Raw genomic sequence first — 26577 nt, 5'->3', positions numbered from 1 at the left:
TGACCAGAAAACTTCAAAACAGTTTGACAGAGGGGAGGCCACATATATCGAGAGAGAGAGAGAGAGTGTGTGTGTGTGTGTGTGTCTATTTGCTTATATTAAAATGGGAAAAATTAAAACATTTCTAAAAGATGGTTACCTTTGGGGTGGGAGGGAAAGTGGCAAGAACAAGGGGGAAGCAACAGAGCTAGAAATTAGATTTTTAAGAAACATAATTGCATTTGTAAATATGAGTTTGGAATCATGGTAAATATTCTACATAATTATAAGACAATAGGTAATTTTTAAAAGGAACCTTTAAAACCAGAAGTAAAACAAAATAAATGCATCTGTGTATCCAGTTTGTGGTATAAGCACAAATGACCTTCAAACACGGTGATCTGAGTGTGCATGCCTGGTGGGATATGGCTATAATCACAGACAAAAAGACCCCAAACAAACAAACAAACTACTTCCCATAATCATATTGTTGGTGGTGCCATTAATACTGTTACTGTAAGACTACTGTTTGTGTATGCATTATGGAATAAATCGAATGAGAAAGGTTTTTGGTGTTGTCCTATATGGGATTTGTACTCCAGCATAATCAAATAGCTGGTGAGGGGAATATTCTTTATAAAAGTATTCTGATAAATGCAGAAGGAAAGATAGAATATCACTTTGGCAACTCCTAATGAATTACTGGGCCTAGGTAATGATCCATCAATAACTAATAACGTCACACACAAAAAAGAGAGACCAGGGACTTCTCTTGTGGTCCAGTGGTTAAGACTCCATACTCCCAATGAAGGGAGCCCGGGTTGGATCCCTGGTCAGGGAACTAGAGCCCATATGCTGCAACTAAGAGCCCATGTGCCGCAACTAAAGATCCCGCGTGTCACAACAAAGGTCCCACATGCCACAACTAAGACCCAGTGCAGCCAAATAAATAAATAAATATTTTTAAAATTTATTAAAAAGAGAGAGACCACACTACTCCCTATGAAAAAGTCCTTCAAAAAAAAGAAAAAAAGAACTTTAAACTCATCACTGCTGCCCAACAGAAGTTTCTATGACGATGGAAATATTCTATATCTGTGCTGTTACAACAGACACTAGCCAGAGGTATCCATTAAGTGCTTGAAATGTGGTGAGGGCAACTAAGAACTGAATTTTTCATTTAATTTCATTTTAATTAATTTAAATTCAAATAGCCATGTGTGGCCAGTGGTACTGTATTAGATGGCACAGGATTAGATCTAACTACCAATCTGTAGGAAATACAAGGGACAGAAACACGTGTTAAATGACCCCATAAAGCTGCAATCAAGGAAACCCTGATCAGAGCTTAGGAACTCTACAGAATACCTGATCCAGTTTCCTCCACAATAAAAATTTGCAAGGAAAGCAAAGGGAGAAATGGAATGAGAACCCACAGTTTAAAGAGACTTAAAAAAACATCAACTAATCACAAAGTATGGATCTTGTTTGTACTCCATTTCAAACAGGCAAATAAATTTAATAGGCAATCGGGAAAATGTGAACATTGACTAGCATTTGATATTATAGAAATGTTGTTGATACTGTTGAAACTGACTGATGAGTCCATGGAGTTCATTATACTTTCCTCTCTAATCTTGTATATTGATATTATAATATTGTAATATTGATATTTTAAAAAATAAAAGTATAATAATAGTTCTCTATCAGGCCAGCTAGCTTTTAAGCAAAATCTTCTTCTCTTTCTTCACAAGAAGCATTACTTCTCCAGTAAAAAAAAAAAGAAAAAAAAATCAAGTCTCTCACATGGTCTAAAAATTTTGTTAACAATAACTGTGAAGCCATATGCCTCTCAGAGGTTCTTCCTTTTTTCCCCCAAGTTTTAACTTAGAAAATACTTCCTTCAATGTGTTGTCCAAAATCTCTTAATCCCTAGAGATGTTTCTTTTCACTGTTTAGTCATCACCTGCTAAATCACTGAGCAAGAACATCAGTTAGTTTGATAACACATGGCAGGCTTCCATCCCATTCTAGATAGTCATTATAGGAAAGCAGCCAGCTATTAATCAGTCCAAATACAACTCTGTCCACTCAATACAAACACCAGCCATAACGTGTAGTTCGTCAGGCACCATGCCTCCTCATAAAAATAAGGAGTTGTAGTGTCCTCCAGTTTTGCATGAGCCTCATACTGGTTATATGACTGTCCTGATGCAGATTATTTGCTCCTTCTTTTGACATCTCTGTGTGTCACATTTATTCATCCTTCAATCTTGTGATTCAGTTTATTGATTTCCATGGACAACCTCCTTAGCATAGCATAGGGCACAGGTACCTACTCCTCTAAGACACCAATTCAACTTCGGTGTGCAAAACCCACTTTTTAAAAATTATTATTATTTATTTATTTATTTATGGCTGTGTTGGGTCTTCGTTTCTGTGCGAGGGCCTTCCCTAGTTGTGGCAAGTGGGGGCCACTCCTCATCACGGTGCGCGGGCCTTTCATTATCGTGGCCTCTCTTGTTGCGGAGCACAGGCTCCAGACGCGCAGGCTCAGTAATTGTGGCTCACGGGGCTAGCTGCTCCGCAGCATGTGGGATCTTCCCAGACCAGGGCTCGAACCCATGTCCCCTGCATTGGCAGGCAGACTCTCAACCACTGCACCACCAGGGAAGCCCGCAAAACCCATCCTTAAAGCACAGATACTGTAGCCACATGATACCTTTTCTCCTCTTCTGAGTCATAATGCTGAATTTCTCAGCCTCAGTTTGGTTTTAATTTCTGCTTTTTCTTCCATATTACCCGGAATTCACTCTAACAAGCAGTAACACTGAGAAAACCTTTCAATCGTTTCTCTGTAAATATGGTTCAAGTCTGCATTTAGTTCACGTGTAATTACAGGTTACTGGACCACCCGTAGGTTTCCATTCCTCCTAATACTGATTGGGGCATCAGGTAGAATTTTCTTATCTCCTAACAACCCTTGCTGTCTTCTCTGGTTGGGAAATTACGCTTCTAGAGTGAGATGCTGGTCTTTAGGTTGCTCTGCCTTAGATTCATCACAATAGTTTTATCGCCAGTGGCAGCCAGACAGCATCACAAGGCTTTCGCTGGCAACCCACTAGCAATTATTACTAACAAAAAGTAGGTTCTACACCAATGAACTACCAAATAGAGGAAAGCTCTCCCTGCCCCCACCCAACAATTTTAGAGCTGCACTCAGCCTTTTTCTCTTAAAATTAAGTATGAGTCTATTTTTTCACAGGCTTCAGGGTTATTCAGAGTATTCAGTGTATAATTTCATTTAACTGCTCTTTCTCAATCAGATTCTTATTCTCCATTACCAAAAATACTAAATGCATTTATTTTGAATGTTTTAAACTACATTATTACATGCTACCTGCCATCTTATTTAAGGAACACACACAAAAAAGAAAACATTTATTCTGGGATAAGAAATTAAATATAGTTAAGAGCCAATGTTACTTGTAAAAAAATAGGAGGAGAATGGAAGCATGGCTTTGAAACAGATGCCAGTTTTCTGTGGAAGAACAGGAGTCCTCCAGATGGAGGAACCATTATTATATCAAGAAGTATTGGGCTCCCCTGGTGGCGCAGTGGTTGGGAGTCCGCCTGCCGATGCGAGGGACACGGGTTCGTACCCCGGTCTGGGAGGATCCCACATGCCGCGGAGCGGCTGGGCCCGTGAGCCATGGCCGCAGAGCCTGCGCGTCCTGAGCCTGTGCTCCGCAACAGGAGAGGCCACAGCAGTGAGAGGCCCGTGTACCGCAAAAAAAAAAAAAAAAAAAAAAAAAAAAAAAAAAAGTATTAACCTTTACCAGAGTTTTAATCAGGTCCATTTTCTCCAACCACTTAGTCAAAAGAACTGATTGAGTGTGTTTGCCTAACAACCTCAAAACAGAATGTAAAATATAATATACAGAGAGAGAGAGAAGATAACCGAGTCCTCAAGCTGCTCCAATCCAGCTGAGGAGCTATTTGTGTCACAGCTGAAGGACAGAAAACGGCAGGGGAACATATCATTCAGCACCCCTTTGTTTTACCAAAACAAAGGGTAGAAAGAGCTCAATGCTTTTCAAAAAAACTGTGTTCAGCGGAACAAAACTGCCTTAAGGACTGCTCCACAGGGTGGGAGAGAGATCTCGTACAATGGGATGGATACTCCCTTCATACCCACCACTCACCAATCAGTTGTTTTTTTTTTAATCTTTTTACAAACTAGGGTGCCACAGGGTTTTGTTTAAAAAACAAAAAACAAAAAAACTTCAAAGTCAACCAAAAACACAAGTTTAAAAGCCACTGAACTAGAAGAACTCTCAGGTCCTTTCCAGTTCTTCATGCTGCTCAGTGTTACGCTCTCAAACAATCAACTTGGACTTATCACCACGATTACCAGATTTTGAGCAGATTGTTGAAGATTCCACTCATTGTTCTTATGTCTTAAGACATTATGTTGGCATTATGGTGTTGTGTTGGTTTTGGAGAAACACTAGCAAACAGAAAAACTGGGTGATAAGGCTCCAAGTGGAGCTAAGAAAGAATCAATGGAAGTATGAGAGTCACTTCTGAAAGTACTTACAGTACAAAAAAATACTGGTCAATTGGCAAAATAACTGAGGGCTTGGTGGATGTACTGGCTACCACTGTAGATGATTAGTTTCAAACTATTTAGCAATACTGCCTCAATAGCAGTTCATGCTAGCACAAAAACATTTAGCTTCACATGGTAAATGAATGACATAGCAATTCCTTCAATGATACGATTAAATTCCACGGTTCAATACAATAATTAAATGCCAACATTGAGTTTTTACAAGAAAACTCATTATGATGAAATGAATACCTAAGAGTATCTGAACTTATTACAATACATGCTACCATCACAACAGATAAGTGGCAGCCTGGAAGTATTCTTCCCAAAGGCCGAACATAGCAAACTGCATTACCTGACTCCAGCCTGGGTAATCATTTCCTTTACTGTAATTCCCATGGAGTGCAACCAGTATCAATCATAACAAAAGAATCACGTGACGAGTCAAAGAACATGCTCAGTTTTGGGGACCTCTAGTCTGGTAAAAATTCCACCCATAAGGAAAACAAAAATACTTATTAGTGAGCCAGTTATATATATAGCTGATATGTTCCTCTATTAAGTTTACCCAAAGAAAAAATATTATCATTTGGCTCAAACATGAAATGTATACTGTTCCTGTTCATAAATGTCTTCCGTTCTCTGCAATATAAGTCTGAGTCATCAGTCTGGAAAGTGTGTACACACCACCTTCAGGGAATCTGCCGGTAGAGCTGCTGGAGGATCTCTTGACAGGCACCTACGCACGAGCTCAAACAGGCAGCCGCATTTGAAGAACAGACCTGCCTTCATTCAGTGTACAGAGACAGAATTGAGCATTACTAAGTCAGTGCCTCCCATGCCCCCACTGTGCACATGCACAGGCACACACACACACACACACACACACACAACAAAACAAGACAACACGAAAACTGACACAAAAACAAAACCCAAATGACAGAAAACAATTTATGGTTGGTGTTCCATTTAGCTACAGGTAATATGTTCCGCATAAACTTCTCAGAATTAGGAAGACTTCAGTGCCAGGTGCCTTTTAAAGGAAGAGATGTTTGGGTATAATTGTGTTCTTAGAAGCGTCATCACCTGACAGACATCAGAACGGATGCCAGTTTTCCAGAATCCTTGGCTACTCAGCTCTACTGTTACTTCTCGCCTCATGGTATTCTTCTGTCGTATTTTTTGGAGCGCTTCCTAGAAAAGACCCCATTATGATGAGTAACCTTTAAGTTCTAAAGCAATCCTAAGCCAAACAGCAAGCATTAGTAAATTAGCTGGATTCATTCACCCTTACATTCAGGTAGTCAAACCTCTTCTTGCCAAATTAGATTAAAAAAATAATAATAAAGGCCTTGGGGATAAGCCAGCTTTTCCTGGTAAATGGATAAGAAAAAAATTAAACCAAATCAACTACTCTGGCAAGTTCAAACAAAAAATGCCCTTTTACTGAAAAAGAAACAAAATGTGGTGTTTGGAATTTGAAATCAGCATGTAAAAATTATATTTAAATCAAGCCTTATGCTAAGCATTTACATATAAGAAAGACAATCAGTAAATTAACCAGAAACCCATGTAATTGTCAAAGCTGCCTTCCAATTTGCAAACCCTTGCAGCAAGGGTACATTTTATTTAAAAAAGACAGTGATCCAAAACTTCTGCAAGACGTAAACAGGAACTGACTCTTCCCTTTTATGCCGCCCTTCAAATAATTAATGATAAAAAATAATTTTATACTTGGACGCTTATTCAATAAAAATCTCATAGGAATTCGTCATTACAACAGGAACCACCACCACCAGCTGCACCATTGATTAAGTTCCTACTACAGGCCAATACCACTGGAGGAAAGTTAAATGGAGTATTTCCAAGTCCATACAACCACCTTTTTCCCTGGGTGCACCAACAGAGGGACATCTCAGTCAGCCTCTCTTGGCCTTGGTTCTGTCCTTTATGATGAAGCTGACTAAGTCACAGAAAGTGATGAGGTCAGAATTCAAACACTTTTGCCAGCTTCAAAACCTTGCTCTTGGGACTTCCCTGGTGGTCCAGTGGCTAAGACTCTGTGCTCCCAATGCAGGCGGCCTGGGTTCGATCCCTGGTTGGGGAACTAGATCCCGCATGCATGCCTCAACTAAGAGTCTGCATGCCGCGGCTAAGAAGTCTGCATGCAACAACTAAGAGTCTGCATGCCGCAACTAAAGATCCTGCATGCCACAATGAGGATCCCGTGTGCCGCAACCAAGACCTGGTGCAGCCAAAATAAATAAATAAATACTTTTAAAAAACAAACAAAAAAAACCCCACCTTGCTCTTACACTGTGGCAACAGAATAAAACCTTACTGAGACAAAATTTATGTTGATACTGAATCCATTTATTCTTAAAATTAAAACTAAAACACAAATGATCCTAGAATACAGATAATACTACCCATTAGTAAAGAAATATGGATCTGGGATATAAAACCTTAGAAAATCAGTTCACCTTACCAAACTAACAGACATATGGAAGCCAATCTTTTACAAGCTTAAGACCACGAAATTTGAATAAGTAATACTATGTGCAGCCTAATTAATGATAAAAGGCTGATCCAGCACGTTTTAAACTTTAACTTCTATAGAAGCTATATTTATTCCCAACTTTCTTTAAAAAACTGGCCTTTTTAGGTGGAGAAAATGGTCCCTTAGCTACTAAAAGATGAAAAAAATCAATCAGCATACTAAGATGAGGAGGGGAATAAAGTGTGATTTTTTTTTTTTTTTTGCGGTACGCGGACCTCTCACTGTTGTGGCCTCTCCCGTTGCGGAGCACAGGCTCCGGACACGCAGGCTCAGCGGCCATGGCTCACGGGCCTAGACGCTCCACGGCATGTGGGATCTTCCTGGACCGGGGCATGAACCCGTGTCCCCTGCATCAGCAGGCGGACTCTCAACCACTGCCCCACCAAGAAAGCCCTAAAGTGTGATTTTTTTAAAGTTTCTTTCCATCTTATTCTAGAAGTTTGGTGTAAAAACAATCTCAAATAAACCTGAAGTGCATCACCATTAGTCACAGGAGAACAGGGTCCAATACCGACCTCCCTCTGTGCCAGCTTCTGCTTGTCAGTTTGTTTGACTTTAGGGCTATTTGCTAGGAGGTGGCGAAGTTTTACGTAACTCTTCCACAGTTTCTGGTACCTAAGGAAAAGGACAGACAGACACCTCAGACAAAAAGAAGGCAAATCTAAAGTGCAATAAAGCCAGGTGTTCTAACAGGCCTGCTCAATCATAAATGTATTCTTGTGAATATCCTTAATGGTAGCAGACCTTCATTCTAAGGAAGGATGTGATCTGGGGGGTGCTGAGGAGCAGGATGACCTTATTAAGTTGACTGCTGCCTACATGGGTTGAAAATGAGGTGTCACTATACAGATGAATCTCTCTGGAAAAAATTCCTAGGGAGACACACAAAAACCGATAGAAACATGTATGGTTTCTCATTGTTACCTCTTTGAAAGTAACACATTTTATTTAAATATGTGTTTTCTGATGTTTGTTGAAAGACCTCTTACTTAATAAAGATACTGTCCATGTCCAAAATGCCTTCACTGAAAGTAAAAGTTGGAGAGTATTAGAAAAGAGAACCCCCTTTGAGACAATACCCAAGCTACATAGCTACGGACATCCATTTTTCCACTGGGAAGGGAAAAAAGACAAATGGTATATATCAATTTGTATATGCCATGACAAAAATAAGCATATTTGTAGCCAAATATGTTATAACCTGGATCACAGTTAAAGCATCCTGAAAATGAAGAGAATATGAAGTCTTCTATCCATTCACACTCCTGCCATCTGAGAGTCCATGAGAGCCTAATCACATTCTACTAACACTTTTCTGAAAAGAAGGGACTTTCCAAAGATTTTCTGTCATACTGAAACTGCTCCTTTCTTGGCCTTAGCTGGGTGTCTCCTTTTTGATAACATTTTTTTAGAGAATGGAGGAAAGAAAGAAGTACTTACACAGTGCCTGGTTCACTGCTTCATACTTTTATCCAAAGGGGGGAAAAAAAGAACAAAACCCTTTAGCCTCTTCTAATATATCAGCCAGAATTGGATTAATGAATTGAAAATCTCCCATGCCCTTTTCTCCCATTATGAATCCTTTAAAAAAATTAAATCAGGAGGCGGTTTGTTTGTTTAACAAGGTAGAGAATCCAAACACTCCTGAAGAATATAATGGTACTATTTCCATTCCCAGACATCTTCGTTTTCTCCCAGCAAAACACTAACATGCCAGTTGGAAAGTAACATCAATTCTAAGAGTTAGAAGTCATGGCTTCTCCTTCTAATACAACCCTTGACTTTGCATGGGATGTTGGGCTCTTACTAAGATGTCCCCAAAAAACAGAACTCTGAGTCAGTGTGGCAGTGCTAAGAACCAACATGGTGCTACTTTCCTCTAGAGGGCACTGAAAAAAATAAAAAAGAATCATAACAGTAAGTACTATAATGATGGATAAAGAAAAAGTTCCTTAAAGGTTAAAAACAATACAGGACTCATATTGACCAAGACTGCCAAGGATAATCTATTGAATAATAATTTCCTGCAGTCAAACATGTAGAGAACATAATTCTTCAGGAGCTACCAAAACCTGCTTCCTTTGGTAACCTAAATTTGGAAACATGGCTCATTTCAGGTCTTAATTTTTAAAAAGAAAAAACCCACTAAAGGGGATTCCTCGCTAATTCAGCTGTTAGTAGAAGGTGAAATTGGCTAAGACAAACACTGAAAAATATCTTACTGTGGGTCTCCAGCATAACTCAACTGTGCAGGGCGTATCCCAAAGTGGACGATAATAGGAAAAGTAATCACATCGGGGTTGAACTGTTCACGATCCAGTTGATCGATGCGGACAGAGCTTGGTTTCTAGAGAGAAAAATCAAAGCCATTTGTTCCCTTAAGAATTCTTTAAGTATTGTCTTTAATCTAAGTAGGGAAGAAAGTAATCGGATTTTTCCCTAGGAAAGCCTCATCCCCAAAGGGAAAATGTCATTTAAAAACCCTTCAATCATAGCAGCTAAACTATATAAAAACTATAATGTCATCCCTATGAGTGAGTCTGTGCCATTTGGCATCAGGAACAATGATTTTGTCCTTGTTTGCCATCCACATAGAAACCTTTAACAATTAAACTTTTGAAAGGACACTTAGGCAGATGTAACTTTTCCTTAACCTCTCCAAAGGCACAGAGGAAGTTTTCCACATGACCAGAAAGAGATATGCTGGCTTATTCTGCTTTAATTTCACATTTCAAATGAATAGCTTATTTCTACTCAGGAGGCACAGACAGATGCCTCTATATAATTTTTCCCCCATTAGTTCTCTGTGTACCTTGTGTATTCCTTTAATCCTATACCTTTAAATTAAAAGGTATGGTGGTACAAAGACCAAATAGTTAAGCTTCTCTTATTATGTCCATGTAGGCCATTATTAAATTTTAATAGAGAGCTTCATATGTCTTTTTTTTTCCCGTCTAATAAAAAAAGAAGTGAACAGCTGGTTCCTTCTTAAGTTACTTAAGTATGAGGATCCATTTATAAAATATCTTTCATCTTGAAAGCTTAAGTTTGTGAAAAGATGGTAAAATCACAGAGAGTATCCTTTAGCAACCTCCTTGCTTATACTCAATGCTCAGGGCAGTCCCTAATTAGAAACTAAATTCTTACTAAGAGATTGTGGGGTCTTTGGCGCAGTTGCTTTAGAGCCAAGGCTATAGAGTTGATCCCCATGGAGGCCAATAAGCTTCATTCTGTTGAACAGCTATGCCCAACAACTATGACTTGTTTGTCCAGGACACAGGGGTTTCAATGTTAAAACTGGAAAAGCCCCCAGCAACTGGGACAAGCTGGTTACCCTACCCACAACCGTAGTCCTGGTCAGCCATCTGACAAATACAAGTTGGTGACAAAGTAAAAAGATTTGTGTAAATTCATCACATTAGTGAAAAAACAACTTAGACTTCAGTTTTTAAAGAATATTTCAATGTCATTTAACAGTTAAAATTTTACTAGCATCTTGAAAAGTTGACCTCTGCTCTCAAAATTAATAATTGGAGAAGATTTTGGTCACAGAAAACCTAAGATAAAATTATTTAAATGGCCATCAACAGTAGCAACATGTTATTTGGGTCTAAGAATTGTTTCCAATATTTTATGCATCAAAGCAGCAGAATTCATTTTTAAAAGAGGGATTGCACCACAGAAAAATGCTAGTGAAGTATTCATGTTTTCATGATTTTAAATACCATGCTATGGTATCAACAGAGGAAACAGTGATTTAAAATATCTATAGTAGCTGTAATTTATAGGGGGAGGGGATGAAATAAGTTCTAGACTTTGGACACACCCTACAGTATCTATCACACCATTTTTGTAGAAGAATAAAAAACATTCTCGCCAAAGACCAAAGTATTCCCCAGCAGAGGCAAAGTACCTAGGGAGGGAGATTAATTCTCCTAAGTTCTGCAGCAATAAAGTACTTAATGTGACCATAATGGTTTGGAAATTTTAATAAATTCCCCAATATCCTTACCATTGGGCAATCTTCCAAAGCAAGTACTGCAGAGGATGAAATGTGGTGCCATGTCTATTCTGCCCTATTCTCAAAAGGATATAATGAAAGCATGTTTTATTATACTGAGTTTTCAGAATATTTTTCTCCTTTACACTAAGACTAAATACTAAATACTAAAAAAAGAAAAAAAAATAATTAACTTCAACATGTCCCTAAGCTTGGCACCCAAACTTAGCTTTCTTAATTTATTTCCAATTACTTTCCAACATAAACCCTTCACCCTAACCTGTGGTTTCCTTATTATCTTTAAAACTGGCCATATACCATCTCAAGTATGTACATTCAATTGTGCCAATAATTTATACAATTTCTTGATTCCTTAAATACCACAGTAGAATGTTTATGAAGAATGCCTGGCAGCCCAGCCCAGTGATCTCACCAAAAACTACAAGCTTTCCTGACCGGCTTTTTCAGATTGGTCCATTGATTCAATAATTCATCACAAACTCCTTTCATATGGATATGCTGTGAGTTTGCAGCTGGACAAGCAACATATATAATCTATATACTTCACTAGCACCTGGCTCATGTAGTAGTCCCTCAACAACTGAGTTGAACGATGATCATGGTAATGGAGTAAATATCTTCTATGCCATTGGCTCCAAAACAAGCAAGGAGTGAACCAGAAGCAACTGGGGATTATTTTTTTAAACTACACATCTTTGAACCCCATTACGTGGAGCATATGGGGTGGCGTGCATCAGGGCATTCTTATATTTTCAAAAGCTCTCCAACTGATCCTAGGATCTTAGGAAATTTTAACCAGGCTATTGGAAGAAAGCCCCAGGATGAAAGTGTTTCCACAGTAAATCATGGGATTCTTCAAGCAGACCTACCAAGGTGAAAAGGCACGTCTCCCACCACCATCACACCCACGCATCCTCTGACCCAACTGTAAAACTGACAGAAGAAATGTAAATTTGTGCAACTGTTCAAAGAAAAATTAAGTCCAGAGTCACACCTACATAGTACTATGACTTGTATACTTCTTTTAAAGTTACTTTAATAATTTTTTGTGTGGCTAAACAATATAACAGTAAAAATTGTGTAACTCTTTTAGTTTTAAACGAGTTTAATGTTTAAATATGTTTTATTAAACTTTCACTTTCTAGATTTGTTTAAAATAATCAGTATTAGTTGGAATATTTGATTTGCAAATAGCAACATTTTGCTTGTGCAGATGTTACTGTCATGCTACAACAAGTTGATCCAGAGTTTTTATTTTTATGAATCAAGGCTATTAAACAATTTGGCAGCCTTTTAAAAACAACAGCTTTGTTTAAATAGACTATTCTGTTTCTTTACATAGAAGTATTTTAATTCTCCACTTTTGGAAAACTTTATCCTGATAAGATGCCAATATATAACTATTTTATGAAATAACATTTTAGACAAAACAATTTTTTAATAAATATATAAAACAGCATATTCTTTGTAAGAGAAAACTACTTATCTATTAATTCTCTGCTTTGATTTTTATATTTTTACCTCAAAATAAACATTAGAAGCAAATTTTAAAGCCAAAAATTTAAGAAACAAAATGAATAAAATGGGAAATATTTGTAACAATTATGGCAAAGAATCAATAAAAAAGGACAAAAACCACAAAAGAAAGTTAGACAAAGGATACTGATAAGCCATTATCAGAAAAAAAACTTTAAAGGTCAATAACATTTAAAATATCAATTTTTGCTAGAAACCAAAATAAACAGAAAACTGAACTAAATAGTATCAATTTTTTTCCTACCAAATTGACAAAGTTTTCTGTTAAACTAGTATAACCGTATGAAGGAATGGGCAATCTCATATACTCCTTGTCAGAGTGCAAATTCTACAACCCTCTGGAAGGTAATTTATAACATGTACCAAAAGCCTTCAAAATGTGCATACCTTAAGGAATTAAATGGACACATTCAAAGATAAATACATACATATGTATACATGTTTACACACATATATACAAATTCAACACAGCATTATTTGTTATAGCAAAAATCTGGAAGCAACCTAGGTGCCCAATAACAGGGGGTTAATTAAATAACTTAGGGACTTTTTTTTATTACACGCCTAAAGAGATTTAAGACTAAGGAAAAGTAACAACTTTGGGGTGGTTGTTCCTGGAGGAGGATAAGAAGGAAAAGGTCTGAATGTTAATATTTAACAGTATGATGCCAATTTTGTTTCAAAACAATATGAAACATGTCTATTCTAAAGAAACTAGAAAAGTGAATAGTATCATCTCTGGAGAATGGAACTATGGGTAATTTTTATCTTCATTGGGCCGTTTTTCTATTTTCCTAATTTTCTGTAGTGAAGACATATTACTTTTATACTCAGCAAAAAATTAGATCTGAACATATCTAAAAACTTCAAAATTCTCCATAATAATCAGAATAAATTTACTAAGCAGATGAAATTACTACTAAATATGCCTACATGATATTTTTCTTATTTACTAAATATTTAAAGGAAAAAATTACTCAAAGAACAAGAAGCAATGAGTACTTAAATCTTTAAAAATGTTCTGTTATCGTTTCTGCAAAACACTCAAACCTGAAATGAAGGTGATTCAGTCTCTGACTGTCAACACCAGCACATACCGTCCCAGGGTTGGTAACAATCATGCCTTTGCATTCTTCCGCATATTTCTGCCACTCAAGTTCTTCCCACTGAAGCATATTGGCAATCTCCTCTTCAGGAACCAGGGCTTTGCTACACCGTAATAAGTAAAGGAGGATCTGGTGCATGGACAGTACTTCCTTTCCTCCGTCTTAGGTGACAGTGGAGAGAGAGGGAAAAATAAGCCTACTCAATTAACAGCCAGTCATCCACCCAATAAGGAAAAACAAGACAATGAGAAGAGAGCATTTTTAAAAAGGTAGTACAGAATTTACATCGTTAAACCTTTGTTTAACCAGGTGCTAAATAATAGGAAAGCCATGTGTTTCACTGATGAACGGTGCTCATAAACTATCTTATTTACTAAAATGGCAACAACAGCATTATAAATGATAAAAGGCCCATATGTAAGGTAGGAATATAAAAAAGGTGCCTACCTAAATAAATTTAAAACCACCTAATGTAAAGGCCACAGTTTATAATATACAGAACCGTGTTACGTTTTAAGTATTTTAATGCTCTTTACAGGGTAACAGATGAAAGCTCTTTGACAGTGATGTTACTGATTTAAGGAAATTCTAAGCTTTTATGAGATATTTATGGATGTTTTCAGTAAGCTATTGTTGCATTATGGCCTAGTTTTTTGGTGCTAATGTGCTGCACCTGCCATGAGGAATCGAGCTAAAGAGCTTGTACTAATACCATGAGGATCATTACGGAGTTAGTACATGGAGAAAATACCAAGTACTCTGAGACTTACAGAAGCATATATTACCAAGTACAGAGGATAAAAACAACAAAGAACATAAATAAAGCACCTTGGAAAAAATCAATTAATCTGGTCCTTGATGAATCAAAGACATTGATCTAATGTGAGCATTAATTTCAGATTCACAGGCTTCTGCCTTCTCTTTGGGCTTAGCTTCTTGACCAGCATGTACAACCACCTTTTCTCTGCCTAGTCCCACCCAAAGGAGGGACAAGAGCCCTGAAGGTGTAGAGAACAATAACTACCCTCCCCAGGTCATGAGACATGCTGCGAACAGTGGTATAGGACCAAACACTTCATGGAGAAACAAGGGGACCAAGATGGTGGAGATGGGCAGGAATAAACGAGGGGGTCCTATTTGTGCTAGATAGAAGAGTTCATGGCAGCCAAGGAATCTGGGATGCTAGAAAATGGAAGAAGATAAAAGATTTTAATTCAAGTTGCTATGGGCTAAGAACTTAAGCCTACACATCTAAGAGAGAAGACAGTAAGGATCAAAATTTCTTTTTGATCTGTGTCTTTCTATCTCAGATGCTGCTCTGGAATTAGATGGCATTGCTGCTACAGGGCCACTATATATGTAGGAATGCATTCATTCATTAATCTAAATATGCATTCATTCATTCAATAATTACCAAGCACCTATCATGTAGCAGGCCTAGGAAACACAGCTGTGTTAAATAGCCAAAACCCCTTATGGGCTTCCCCGGTGGTGCAGTGGTTGAGAATCTGCCTGCTAATGCAGGGGACACGGGTTCGAGCCCTGGTCTGGGAGGATCCCACATACCACGGAGCAACTAGGCCCGTGAGCCACAACTACTGAGCCTGCGCGTCTGGAGCCTGCGCTCCGCAACAAGAGAGGCCGCGATAGATAGTGAGAGGCCCGTGCACCGCGATGAAGAGTGGCCCCCGCTTGCCACAACTAGAGAAAGCCCTCGCACAGAAACGAAGACCCGACACAGCGAAGTTAAATAAATCAATTAATAAACTCCTACCCCCAACATCTTCTGGAAAAAAAAAAAAAAAAAACCTTATATTCCAGTGGAGGGAAAGATACAAGAAAAAACAACTACATAATAATAGATCAGAGATGACCGCTATGAATAAGGATCAAACTGGGCAACTGCACATAAAAGGGTGGTCAGGAAAGGCATCTTTGAAGAGGTGTCATGTGAGCAAAGACTTGACAGAAGCGGAGGAGCCCCTTGAGGCTACCTGGGAGCAGGGTGTCTTGGGTAGAAAACACAGCAAAAGCCCTAAGGTGGAGTGGGATTGACGTGTTCCAGGAAGTGCCAAGAGGCCGGCGTGGATGGAGTGAGGAGGAGGAGAGCGTGGGGGAGGCGGCAGGGAAGTCAGATCTCGCCGAGCTTTACAGAGCGCGGGAAGCGCTCTGGATCTGACTCTCAGACGGGAGCATGGTTTCCACCATCATGTGCCAGGCACTATGAGCGGTCCCATGTAGCAATTACGGAAAAAGAAAAAACAAACCAAAACACAAGCTCTAGGCCTTCAAGAAGCAAGTTGGCTAATGATGACTCATCACAACTGTTCCTAGAGGAATCTTTGCAGATAACATTCTGAAAACAGAGCTCTCTTAAAGACACAGAGTCTCTTAAAAAAAATAACTGTCTAAGAAGTAACTAAAGTACAAAATACAATCAACCCACATGAGGACATGTTCTACCTACCCTTTATATTATTGCTCACAGCAGTAAAAATCTTTTATGCCTCATTACAAAACATCTGCCTTAAACCCAGGAGTCACCTTTGATTAACAAATTTCCATGGTTAAGGGCATATTTCTCAGTCTGTCTCAATAGAAATTTTAATCTGCCTGCACGTGACATGTCTTTCTCAATCAGTGATGTTCCCCTCTTTGCTATGGAGCCCAGCATAGTCATAATGCCTACCTGTCCGTCTGAGCCCACGGTAATCTCTGCTTCTAGGGGGGCCTGAAGTGAGCAGGTGGACAAGAGAACTCTTCAAGTCAGAGTAAGTTGACTTACACTTGCACATGTCCACATACAGAGCAGCAGGGATAAAGAAAACCTGGAGAGCCCCGAGAAGAACTGCCACACTAACGAGATTCTAGGCACCAAGGAAAGAGTAAAATAGTATTTAGATTGTAATCATTATATTTGTTAAGATTACTAAAAAGCACTGTAAGCCTATAAGGATACATCAGGAGTCTAGGATACTATAAGCAGAGTGTTGTTTTGTTGCAAGGATTAGAAAAAAACATTCAGATTTTATTTGGGGAGGTTGGTGCCTGGTGGAAGGAGAAAAGATATGCAACTCCAGGTATACAAACTGGCGCCAGAATCTCCCCACAAGCAGTTACAAGTGGCTGACTTCAGGGCACTTCAAATAAAAGTGAAAAGGAGTAGGGGCGTTGAATTTAAGTGAAAACAATAAAAAACTCAAAGAGCTAGTGGGAGGGGGTAACACTTAAACCTACAATCCAAGGGCACCGCTCAATTTAGGAGAAGAATACCTGTGAGAGAAAGAAGGAAAGCCACTGAATGCTTATGAGAACGCATCTACCTAGATTAGGTGCAAAGCTGCTGATGAGGGAGGAGAGTTTTACAGCAGCACAGAACTAGAAATAATTTTTTAAAAAACATACACACATCAGGTGCAAAATTGGTAATGCTGAAGGAGAAACTGTAAATCCATGTTGAAATCTGCTAAATATTTTAAATAGCAACTAAAATCTAAAAAGATAGATATTTACCAATGTGAAAAAGTAGAAACTCAGGACAGATAACCTGAAGTGAAATCCTTACGGAAATATAAGGAAAAGTAGACATGACTAGAAAGTCCTGCAGAGCCCACGGGGCAAGGGCTGCATCCCTCACACCCAGCAGGGCAAAAAAAGACACTCCAGGAATATTTGTGGAATGACTTTCTGAAGCGGATAAATAATGTGGCCACTTGCTCGCAGACTGCCATGAATTTACTAATGTTAATGAATTGGCTCTTTTGGTTTGTCTGCTTTGCTTCATGTTTATGTTGGGGATTTATGGAACTATGTCACTGAGGGCTAGGAAGTAATCTTTATCTCATTGGCTGAGATAAATAGGACATGATATAAATGAGAAATGAGAGTGGGTAAGCTAAGGTTAGCAGGAATTCTGCCAGCACTGGGACTGCAACCGTGACAACGGCTCATTATTCGGGAAGAACTGGAGTTTGTGTTTCGGGGAATGAATCTGGACAGTCATTAATGAACTGACAGACTTTATAAACTGTTTCTTAGAGACCCAATTCTCTCAGTTTATATTGCTTGATTATTTATATGGCTATTGGGGGGAGGGGCAATTTGTTAGGGAATTTGTGTTAAGAATACAGCTGGGGGACTTCCCTGGTGGCACAGTGGGTAAGAGTCCGCCTGCCAATGCAGGGGACACGGGTTCAAGCCCTGGTCCGGGGAAGATCCCACATGCTGCGGAGCAACTAAGCCCATGTGCCACAACTACTGAGCCTGCGCTCTGGAGCCCGCGAGCCACAACTACTGAGCCTGCGCTCTAGAGCCCGTGCTCTGCAACAAGAGGAGCCACCACAGTGAGAAGCCCGCGCACCACAACGAAGACCCAATGCAGCCAAAAAAAATAAAATAAAATTTAAAAGAATACAGCTGGTTAAATAAGTATTTCTCAAGACTGTAACACTCAATTTTAAGAAATATAAAAATACCTTCCTCTTTCCTTACACTGAGAATAACTATAACTTCATTACCATGTCTCCTGTATATTCCTGCTAAGACACCTTTGTATAATCTTAAGTTTTGAAAATTTGTATTAACAACACAGCATTTTCTAAACTTTCCAAATACAAAGTTATATTAAGATGCTATATCAATTGATGTTTTATCCAAACTACACTTCCCTCCTGGGAATTTTGATATACTCTCCCACCCTCTGGCCCTCTGTCAGCCATACCTAAAGAATTACTTCTCCAAAAATCAGTCTGCTATATAACTGATTTGCAAAATTGATTCAGGATTCTCAAAGCTTTACTACAGCAATGATATAAACAATGAACAGGCTTTCCCGTAACTGCAGCCTTCCTAACCTGAATTATGCCCTGCCCCAGCCCTGACTACAGTCAGGATAAAACCTTAAAGTGGCTCTAGGAGAGCTCATATCAACTATTTGGCTACTACAGGTAGAGGCAGGGATAGGAAAGAAACAAAAATTTGAGAAAACTCTTAAAATATCAATAAACTGGTTGTTCTGTGATTTGACTTCTGGTAAACTGGCCTGCACTGAATAATCCTTGGTTTAAACTATAAGCTTAACTTTGGATAAATTTGTATAAAGCAATTGAGACAGCTGTCTTCAAAGCAGGTCAACTGAGGAACTAGAGAGAAACTGGAATGACTGATAAACTTTCAGTTACATAGTATAATAAATTGATACAAACAAAAAGCAAATGAGAATGAGAGGACCATGTAATACTATATAAAAGCTGCTCATTCTCACAGGAGTTCAAGTAAGATGCAAATAATAATAATGAGATGACTTTTTACCTATCAAATGACTAGTAATATCCACTGTTGGCAGATGTACAGAAAAAGGGTACTGTTAAAAATGTTGGTTAGAACTACCAACTATGTCCCTTCTAGAGAAAACTTGGCCAACTCTTTTCAAATTTAAAATGTGCGTACTGTCTTAAATAATTTCACTTCTAGAACCCTACCTTGTAGAAACACTCACACAAATGCAAAAGGATAGATACACAAGACTATTCCTGAAGTATTTATATGTAATGGAGGAAAAATAGAGACCTCCAAAATACTCATGACTAGAGGAACTGCCAGAAAAGTTAACGTCCATTCATACTATGGAATGCCATGCAGATGTTAAAGACTGAGGCAATGTATTTATATAGAGGATGTCCGAAACAGCTGAGTAAAAGGTCAAGTTGTGTAACATATTTAGTGTTATCCCACTTAAAGAAAAAAGCATAATTCTCTCTGCACAGGTTAAAACAAATACAAATCAAACCATTTATAGCACCTATTCATTTTCACATGTCTAGAAGGGGGTGTTCACTTTTTTACTTCATACACTTTTGTACTGTTTGTGCGCACGCACACACACACAAACACACACACAGAGTCGACATAATTAAGGGCAAGGTAACACTTCAATTCTGTGAAGAAAGAATGGTCTTTTCAAAAAATGGTGCTGGGTCAACTGGATGTCATACTGAAAATAATGAATATTGACCCATATCTCATACCATTTGTAAAAACAAATTTGAGACGTTATAGACCTAAATTTGTAGAAAATATAGAAGAGTATCTTGATGAGCCTGGAGTAGGCAAAGTTTTCAAAATTAAGATACAAAAGGCTCCAAGCAAAAAGGGTAAATATGTAAATTGGACTACATTAAAATAAAGAATTTCTATTCACCAAAAATCACCATTAAGATGGTGAAAAAGCAATCAGAGAGAAGGTACAGGCAATATATATATCTGACAAAAGACTCACATAGAGTATATATAAGAAATACCTACAAGTAAATGAGAAAAAAGGAAGACATAACCCAACAGAAAAATGAGCTAAAGACTTGAACAGGCACTTCAAAAGACAACATCCAAATGGTCAATATATGAAATGGTGCTCCATTTCATTAGTCATTAGGGAAATGAAAATTAAAACCATAATGTTATACCTCTGAATACTCATCAGAATGGCTAACTTGAAAAAGAAAAAAAAATGCCAAGTGTTGGTGCAAATGTGGACTAACTTGAACTCTCATATATATTGCAGGTGGGACGGTAAAATGGTACAATCACTTTGGAAAACTGTTTGGAAGTATCTACAAAGCTTAATATAAACACATCCAGAATTTCTGCTCCTAGGTATATATTCACTATAGAAAAGCATAAATATATGCTCACCAAAAGGCATGTACAAGTGTTTGGTGAACACATGTATGCTATCTGAAAGAGTCAAAAACTGAAAACATGCAAATGTCCATTAATCACAGACAGGTTAAATACACTTTAATTTAGTCATACCATATAATACTATACAGCAATGAGAATGAGTCAGCTACAGTTAACTGTGACAATAGGTATTTCAAAAATATAATACAGAAGAAAACAGAAACAAAAAAGAATATACAATTCTAGTTTTTATAATTCAGAAACAGTTAAAAATAATACATGGTATTTTCAAGCCAGAATAGAGGCTACCTTGAGGGGCTGGGTAGTGACTGGAAAGGGGCTCTTGGATGCTGGTAATCTTGAGCCGGGTGCTGAGTACACAGTCATATTCACTTTGTGAAAATTCATTGAGTCTTTCATGTATGATATGTGCACTTTTCAGTATTTGCGTTCTACCTCAATCAAAGGTTTACTTTTTAAAAATGAGAGACAATACCAAAGAATGTTTGAAAAACACACTCACTCTTATTAGTAACGAAATACATGAATATTTTACTAAGACACTATTATGACCAATTAAATAAAGTCAGTAAACAAGTATCTACTGAGCCCCTGCTATGCACCACTTAGTAGTATGTTGGTAGTGATAAAAGACAGACTGTTTACTCCTTAGCCTCACAGAGCTACAGTTGGAACGGAGGGAGGGAGGAAGGAAGGGAGGGATGGAGGAAGGAAGGAAAGTCCAAAACGTGAAGAAGACGAATAATGCATTTTTCATGGCAGCATAAACTGATATGATTCTTTTGACAAGAAATTTGGTACTACATATCACGATCTTTAAAAATATCTGCCTGGGGCTTCCCTGGTGGCGCAGTGGTTGGGGGACCGCCTGCCGATGCAGGGGACACGGGTTCGTGCCCTGGTCCGAGAGGATCTCACATGCCGCGGAGCGGCTGAGCCCGTGAGCCATGGCCGCTGGGCCTGCGCGTCCGGAGGCTGTGCTCCGCAGTGGGAGGGGCCGCAGCAGTAAGAGGCCCGCATACTGCAAAAAAAAAAAAAAAAAAAAAAAACTGCCTGCTTGATGAATTATTAAAAATTAGGATGCAAAACATTTATCAGTATGATGACCACTATGCAAAAAAGTTATGAACAGAAAAAAATGAAAATATATATCAAAATGTATTTTCCTTTTGAACTCATCATTTTCTAAAGATTTTCAGTGAAGTCACATTGTGAAAAATGAATCAACCATAATTTGCTGTCCAATACCAAAATGCATTTTACACATTAGGCATTTTTCTATATCTTTCAGGGTTTTGCTTTTTTAAAAAAAAATAAATTTATTTGTGTATTTATTTTTGGCTGCGTTGGGTCTTCGTTGCTGCACGCAGGCTTTCTCTAGTTGCAGAGAGCGGGGGCTACTCTACATTGCAGTGCGCAGGCTTCTCACTCCGGTGGTTTCTCTTGTTGCGGAGCACAGCTTGCGGGCTCCAGAGCACAGGTGGATTCTTAACCACTGTGCCACCAGGGAAGCCCAAAACTTATTATTAAATTAAATTAAAACTTATTACTATTGAAAACAGCTCATTTATAGTCATGCACTAATTGGGAGAATCTTCACTGTGTAGGCAAAGTCATAAATATTTTTACTAATTGTATGACTTTTTTACTAACAGCTGTGTTCTGAAATCAGTTAACTCCGTATTACATTCATTGGTACAGAAAAGTTACTGTTGTTCATAGTGACTTTTGTCTTTTGAAATGAATATTCTATTTTAAATTTGAACTGTTCTGCCTAATTAAAAACAGTCTACAATATTGTGTGCTCCTTCATGCATATGTAAATGTATTCATTAATGTATATGTATATTATGTACATACGTATAATATTGATGTGTATATAACTGGTTGAAAATAAAAGTGTTAAATATGTTTCCTTTCAGAATCAAGCTTCCATGTATTTCCTTATCAGTCTCAGATAGCAGTTTTTAAAGAGTTTCTACTAAGAGCGACAAAATAGAACAAACTACAAATGTTTGGAGATGATCTGAGAACTGATAAGAAGATAATTCTAGTTGAAGTAAGGACACCTTTTGAAATTCTGCTGTAACTATTGAGTAAACAATTGTAAGATATATTTTATGTGATAATGACATTAACTCTCTCCATAGTGTTAGTACTGGTAAAATATAACATAAAGGCTTTGTATAATAGAAGAAACCTAAAGTTTCTTGCAGTAAACTTGGATAAAGTAGTTATAGGTTAATGAACTTTAAAAATTTAATGTCCTAAGTATAGAAAGGCAAAAAATAATTGGAAAATGACATCTTAGTAAAAATATTATAACTTGTAGTGACCCTAAGAAGTTTGCTCTCAAAATCCCATTGATGCATTTTACTATTTAGGATATCAGTTATTTGATGTCTCCCTTAATTTCTACAAAAGTTCTGGTTACAGTACATTGAATAGATAACATTTTTCCTGTTTTAGTAGATATAAATCTGAAAATAAATTTACATGGGAATAAAACTGAGCTAATGTTTATCCTTTGTTTTTGGTAGGATTTACCTAACCAGTTTCATCAAACTTTACATGAAGTTCTGAGGTGAGTTTCAGTGAAGTTTTCTAAAACTCCAAATTAAATGACAGGTGGTTTAAATTTCAACCTTGCTTGCTATCTTTTGTTATTTTAGGAAGTATGTGCAGACTGGTCAATGTCCTCTAATATTTATAATCTCTGACAGTCTCAGTGGAGATAATAATCAAAGGTTACTGTTTCCCAAAGAAATTCAGGAAGAGTGTGCTATACCAAATAGAATACAAATAGAATGAAATTTCTGCTTAAAATTTTATATACATACTGTATTTTTTAACTAATCACATAACCACTATCTTCCTTTATAAAACTTTGACAGTTTCAACCCCGTGGCACCAACAATTATGATGAAGTTTCTTAATTGAATAGTGACAGAAGAAGCTAATAAGTTAAGCCTTTTAAGAACTGATTAATTTGAATCTTACATTGTAATTTTAGAAAGCCAAACTTAAGTAGTATTATATAAACTTGAGGAGTTAGAGACACAAACTATTTCAGTTTTTTTTTTTTTTTTTTTTGCGGTACGCGGGCCTCTCACTGTTGTGGCCTCTCCCGCTGCGGAGCACAGGCTCCGGATGCGCAGGCTCAGTGGCCATGGCTCACGGGCCCAGCTGCTACGGGCCCAGCCGCTCCGCGGCATATGGGATCCTCCCAGACCAGGGCACGAACCCATATCCCCTGCATCGGCAGGCGGACTCTCAACCACTGCGCCACCAGGGAGGGAGGCCCCTATTTCAGTTTTTAAAATTAAAAAAATTTAATTATACTCATAAAGCATGTCATTTTAGAAAATGTAGGAAATACTGATTTTTAAAATCCTTAACCTTTTTCTACTTTTAAACTTAATTTTCTTTTTCACAGAGGTAAATTTCCCTTTGCTTGGCTTAGTATTCTAAATTGTATCTGTTATCAAAAAACTGTTTTCTGGTATCTAGGTCCACTAGTCAGTAACATTCCAACTCTACTTCTGACCTGTTGTCACTTTTTAAAGATTTAATATTTGTTTTTGATAAAAAACATATTATAAAATTTACCATCTTAACCATTTTTTTTCAGCTTTATTGAGATATAACTGACATATAACATCATATAAGTTTAAGGGGTATGACACATTGATTTGATAAACTTATGTAATGAAAAATGATTACCACCATAGTGTTATCTAACACCTCCATCATGTCATGTAACTACCATTTCTTTTTTGTGATGAGAACATTTAAGATTTTTTTCTCTTAGCAACTTTCAAATATGTAATACAGTATTATTAGCTGTATTATGTATTTGAAATACCTTAACCATTTTTAACCATCCAGTTCAATAGTGTTAAGTACACTAACATTGTTCAGAAATAGCTGTTACTTTTTTTTATTATTATTTGGTTGTGCTGGGTCTTAGATGCAGCATGCATGTGGGATCTAGTTCCCTGACCAGGGATCAAACCTGGGGCCCCTGCATTGGGAGCACAAAGTCTTATCCAGTGCGCCACCAGGGAAGTCCCTGAAATAGCTGTTACTTTAATTAATTAATTAATTAATTAATTAATTAATTAATTAATGCTGCATTGGGTTTTCGTTGCTGCATGGGGGCTTTCTCTAGCTGCGGCCAGCAGGGGCTACTCTTCATTGCGGTGCATGGGCCTCTCATTGTGGTGGCCTCTCCCGTTGCAGAGCATGGGCTCCAGGCTCACTGGCTTCAGTAGTTGTGACACGCGGGCTCAGCAGTTATGGTTCGTGGGCTCTAGAGCACAAGCTCAGTAGTTGTGGAACATGGGCTTAGTTGCTCCACGGCATGTGGGATCTTCCCGGACCAGGGATCGAACCCGTGTCCCCTGCATTGGCAGGAGGATTCTTAACCACTGCGCCACCAGGGAAGTCCCGGGTTTTTTTTAATAAGTATATTTTCAAAAGGAAGTCTAATGAAAAAGTAAATCCTGTTTAAAAATAAGTCAATAGGGCTCCCCTGGTGGCGCAGTGGTTGAGAGTCCGCCTGCCGATGCAGGGGACGCGGGTTCGTGCCCTGGTCCAGGAAGATCCCACATGCCGCGGAGCGGCTGGGCCCGTGAGCCACGGCCGCTGAGCCTGCGCGTCCGGAGCCTGTGCTCCGCAGCGGGAGAGGCCACAACAGTGAGAGGCCCGCGTACCTCAAAAAAAAAAAAAAAAAAAAAAAGTCAATAGACCTTTCCCTTCTTGACAACCTAAGTGTTATCCCTATACAGTTGCAAGAAACATTTTGAGAGTTGAAATCCCACAAGGTAAATATCTGACATAAGATTCTTCTTTAAGATGATTTAAAAAATGTCCACTTTCTCTTAGAGATTTGTTTGGTCATAAAATGCCTACAGGCAGACAGATACAGAAAGGAAAGGCTTTTCAACAAACTCACTCTAACACCATTTTCTAATAAGTTTACCGCTAAAGCTCCATTATAAAATCATAGATGCATTCACTTGAAAAGAAGAAAAGGACCTCGGGACTTCCCTGGTGGTCCAGCGGTTAAGAATCCGCCTTCCAATACAGGGAAGGTGGATTCAGTCCCTGGTCGGGGAACTAAGATCCTACATGCCTCAGGGCAACTAAGCTCATGCGCCACAACTACTGAGCCCTCGTGTTCTACAGCCCATGTGCCACAACTAGAGAGAAGCCCGCTGTTGTGCCGCAACAAAGGGCCGGCAGGCTGAACTAAGACCCAATGCAGCCAAACAAATAAATAAAAATAAATAAATGTTTAAAAAATACAAAGCACCTCTCAATAAAACCAGATGTACAAAAGAGAAAATCTTTTGAATGCATTTTCCAAACAAAATGAACATTAACAATACTAAAAATATGATTAACACCATGCTAAAATAAAAATAAGCCACTGTGACTGAGTGGACTGAGGAAAGGGTAGCATGGACAAAATCTGGAGGAAAAGCTAAACTAGAATGAAAAGACAAGAGACAAAAGCCACAAAGGACGAATCAGAGAGCCAGAAGGCAAGTAAGGAGAGTACAGCAGGCAGACCAGAACAAGGGCCCAGGCACCACATTAGGGAGGAGACTCAGCTGAAGCGTGTCCACTGGCTTTGGTCTTCTGCAGGCTGGCTCTGGCATCAGCAGCTGCAGCGGGGTGGGGACAAGCTAAGAGGCAGGTGGGGCACCAAAGCAAAGCCAGGCTGTGAACGGCCCAGAATCTGACAGGCTCAAGGGATGGTTCTGAGGCATGAGGCAGGCAAGGGCTCCTGCCCCCAGGAGGACAAGGGGCACGAGGAGGAAAGCATGAGCATGAGGCTGAACTTCTGAAGCTGCTGATATGTAAACATGGGCAGAAAGCTTACACGCTGAAAAGCTCCCCAGCTGGAATTACAAACCACGGTTTTATCGCAGCGGCCATTTTTTTTCCTCCCGTATCACTGAGTGGCCCAAACGTCAGAGAAGAAAAGGCAAATGGTTGAACGGACATTTCCATGCAAGGTGGTGGTTGGCACAAGGGGCTGAGGTTACTAGAGCTG

The 26577-nt window shown here is 38.6% G+C and overlaps 1 protein-coding gene across 4 annotated transcripts in view; it reads right to left on the bottom strand.

Moving 5' to 3' along the window:
* Window positions 1-26577, bottom strand: part of DROSHA (drosha ribonuclease III) — a 125783-nt gene that overhangs the window by 55325 nt on the left and 43881 nt on the right. For all 4 annotated transcript variants that reach the window (XM_082620682.1, XM_082620685.1, XM_082620683.1 and 1 more), the window contains 4 exons: window positions 13806-13975; window positions 9374-9498; window positions 7667-7766; window positions 5678-5785 (listed from right to left, as the gene is read on the bottom strand). In XM_082620682.1, coding sequence (XP_082476808.1) covers window positions 5678-5785; window positions 7667-7766; window positions 9374-9498; window positions 13806-13975 — 503 coding nt within the window. The remainder of the gene's footprint in view (window positions 1-5677; window positions 5786-7666; window positions 7767-9373; window positions 9499-13805; window positions 13976-26577) is intronic.

This window comes from Mesoplodon mirus, assembly GCF_964341445.2.
Source record: "Mesoplodon mirus genome assembly, chromosome: 5".
Taxonomy (NCBI): Eukaryota; Metazoa; Chordata; class Mammalia; order Artiodactyla; family Ziphiidae; genus Mesoplodon; species Mesoplodon mirus.
Note: the sequence above shows the minus strand (reverse complement) of the source record. Positions and strands in the feature narration are given on the sequence as shown.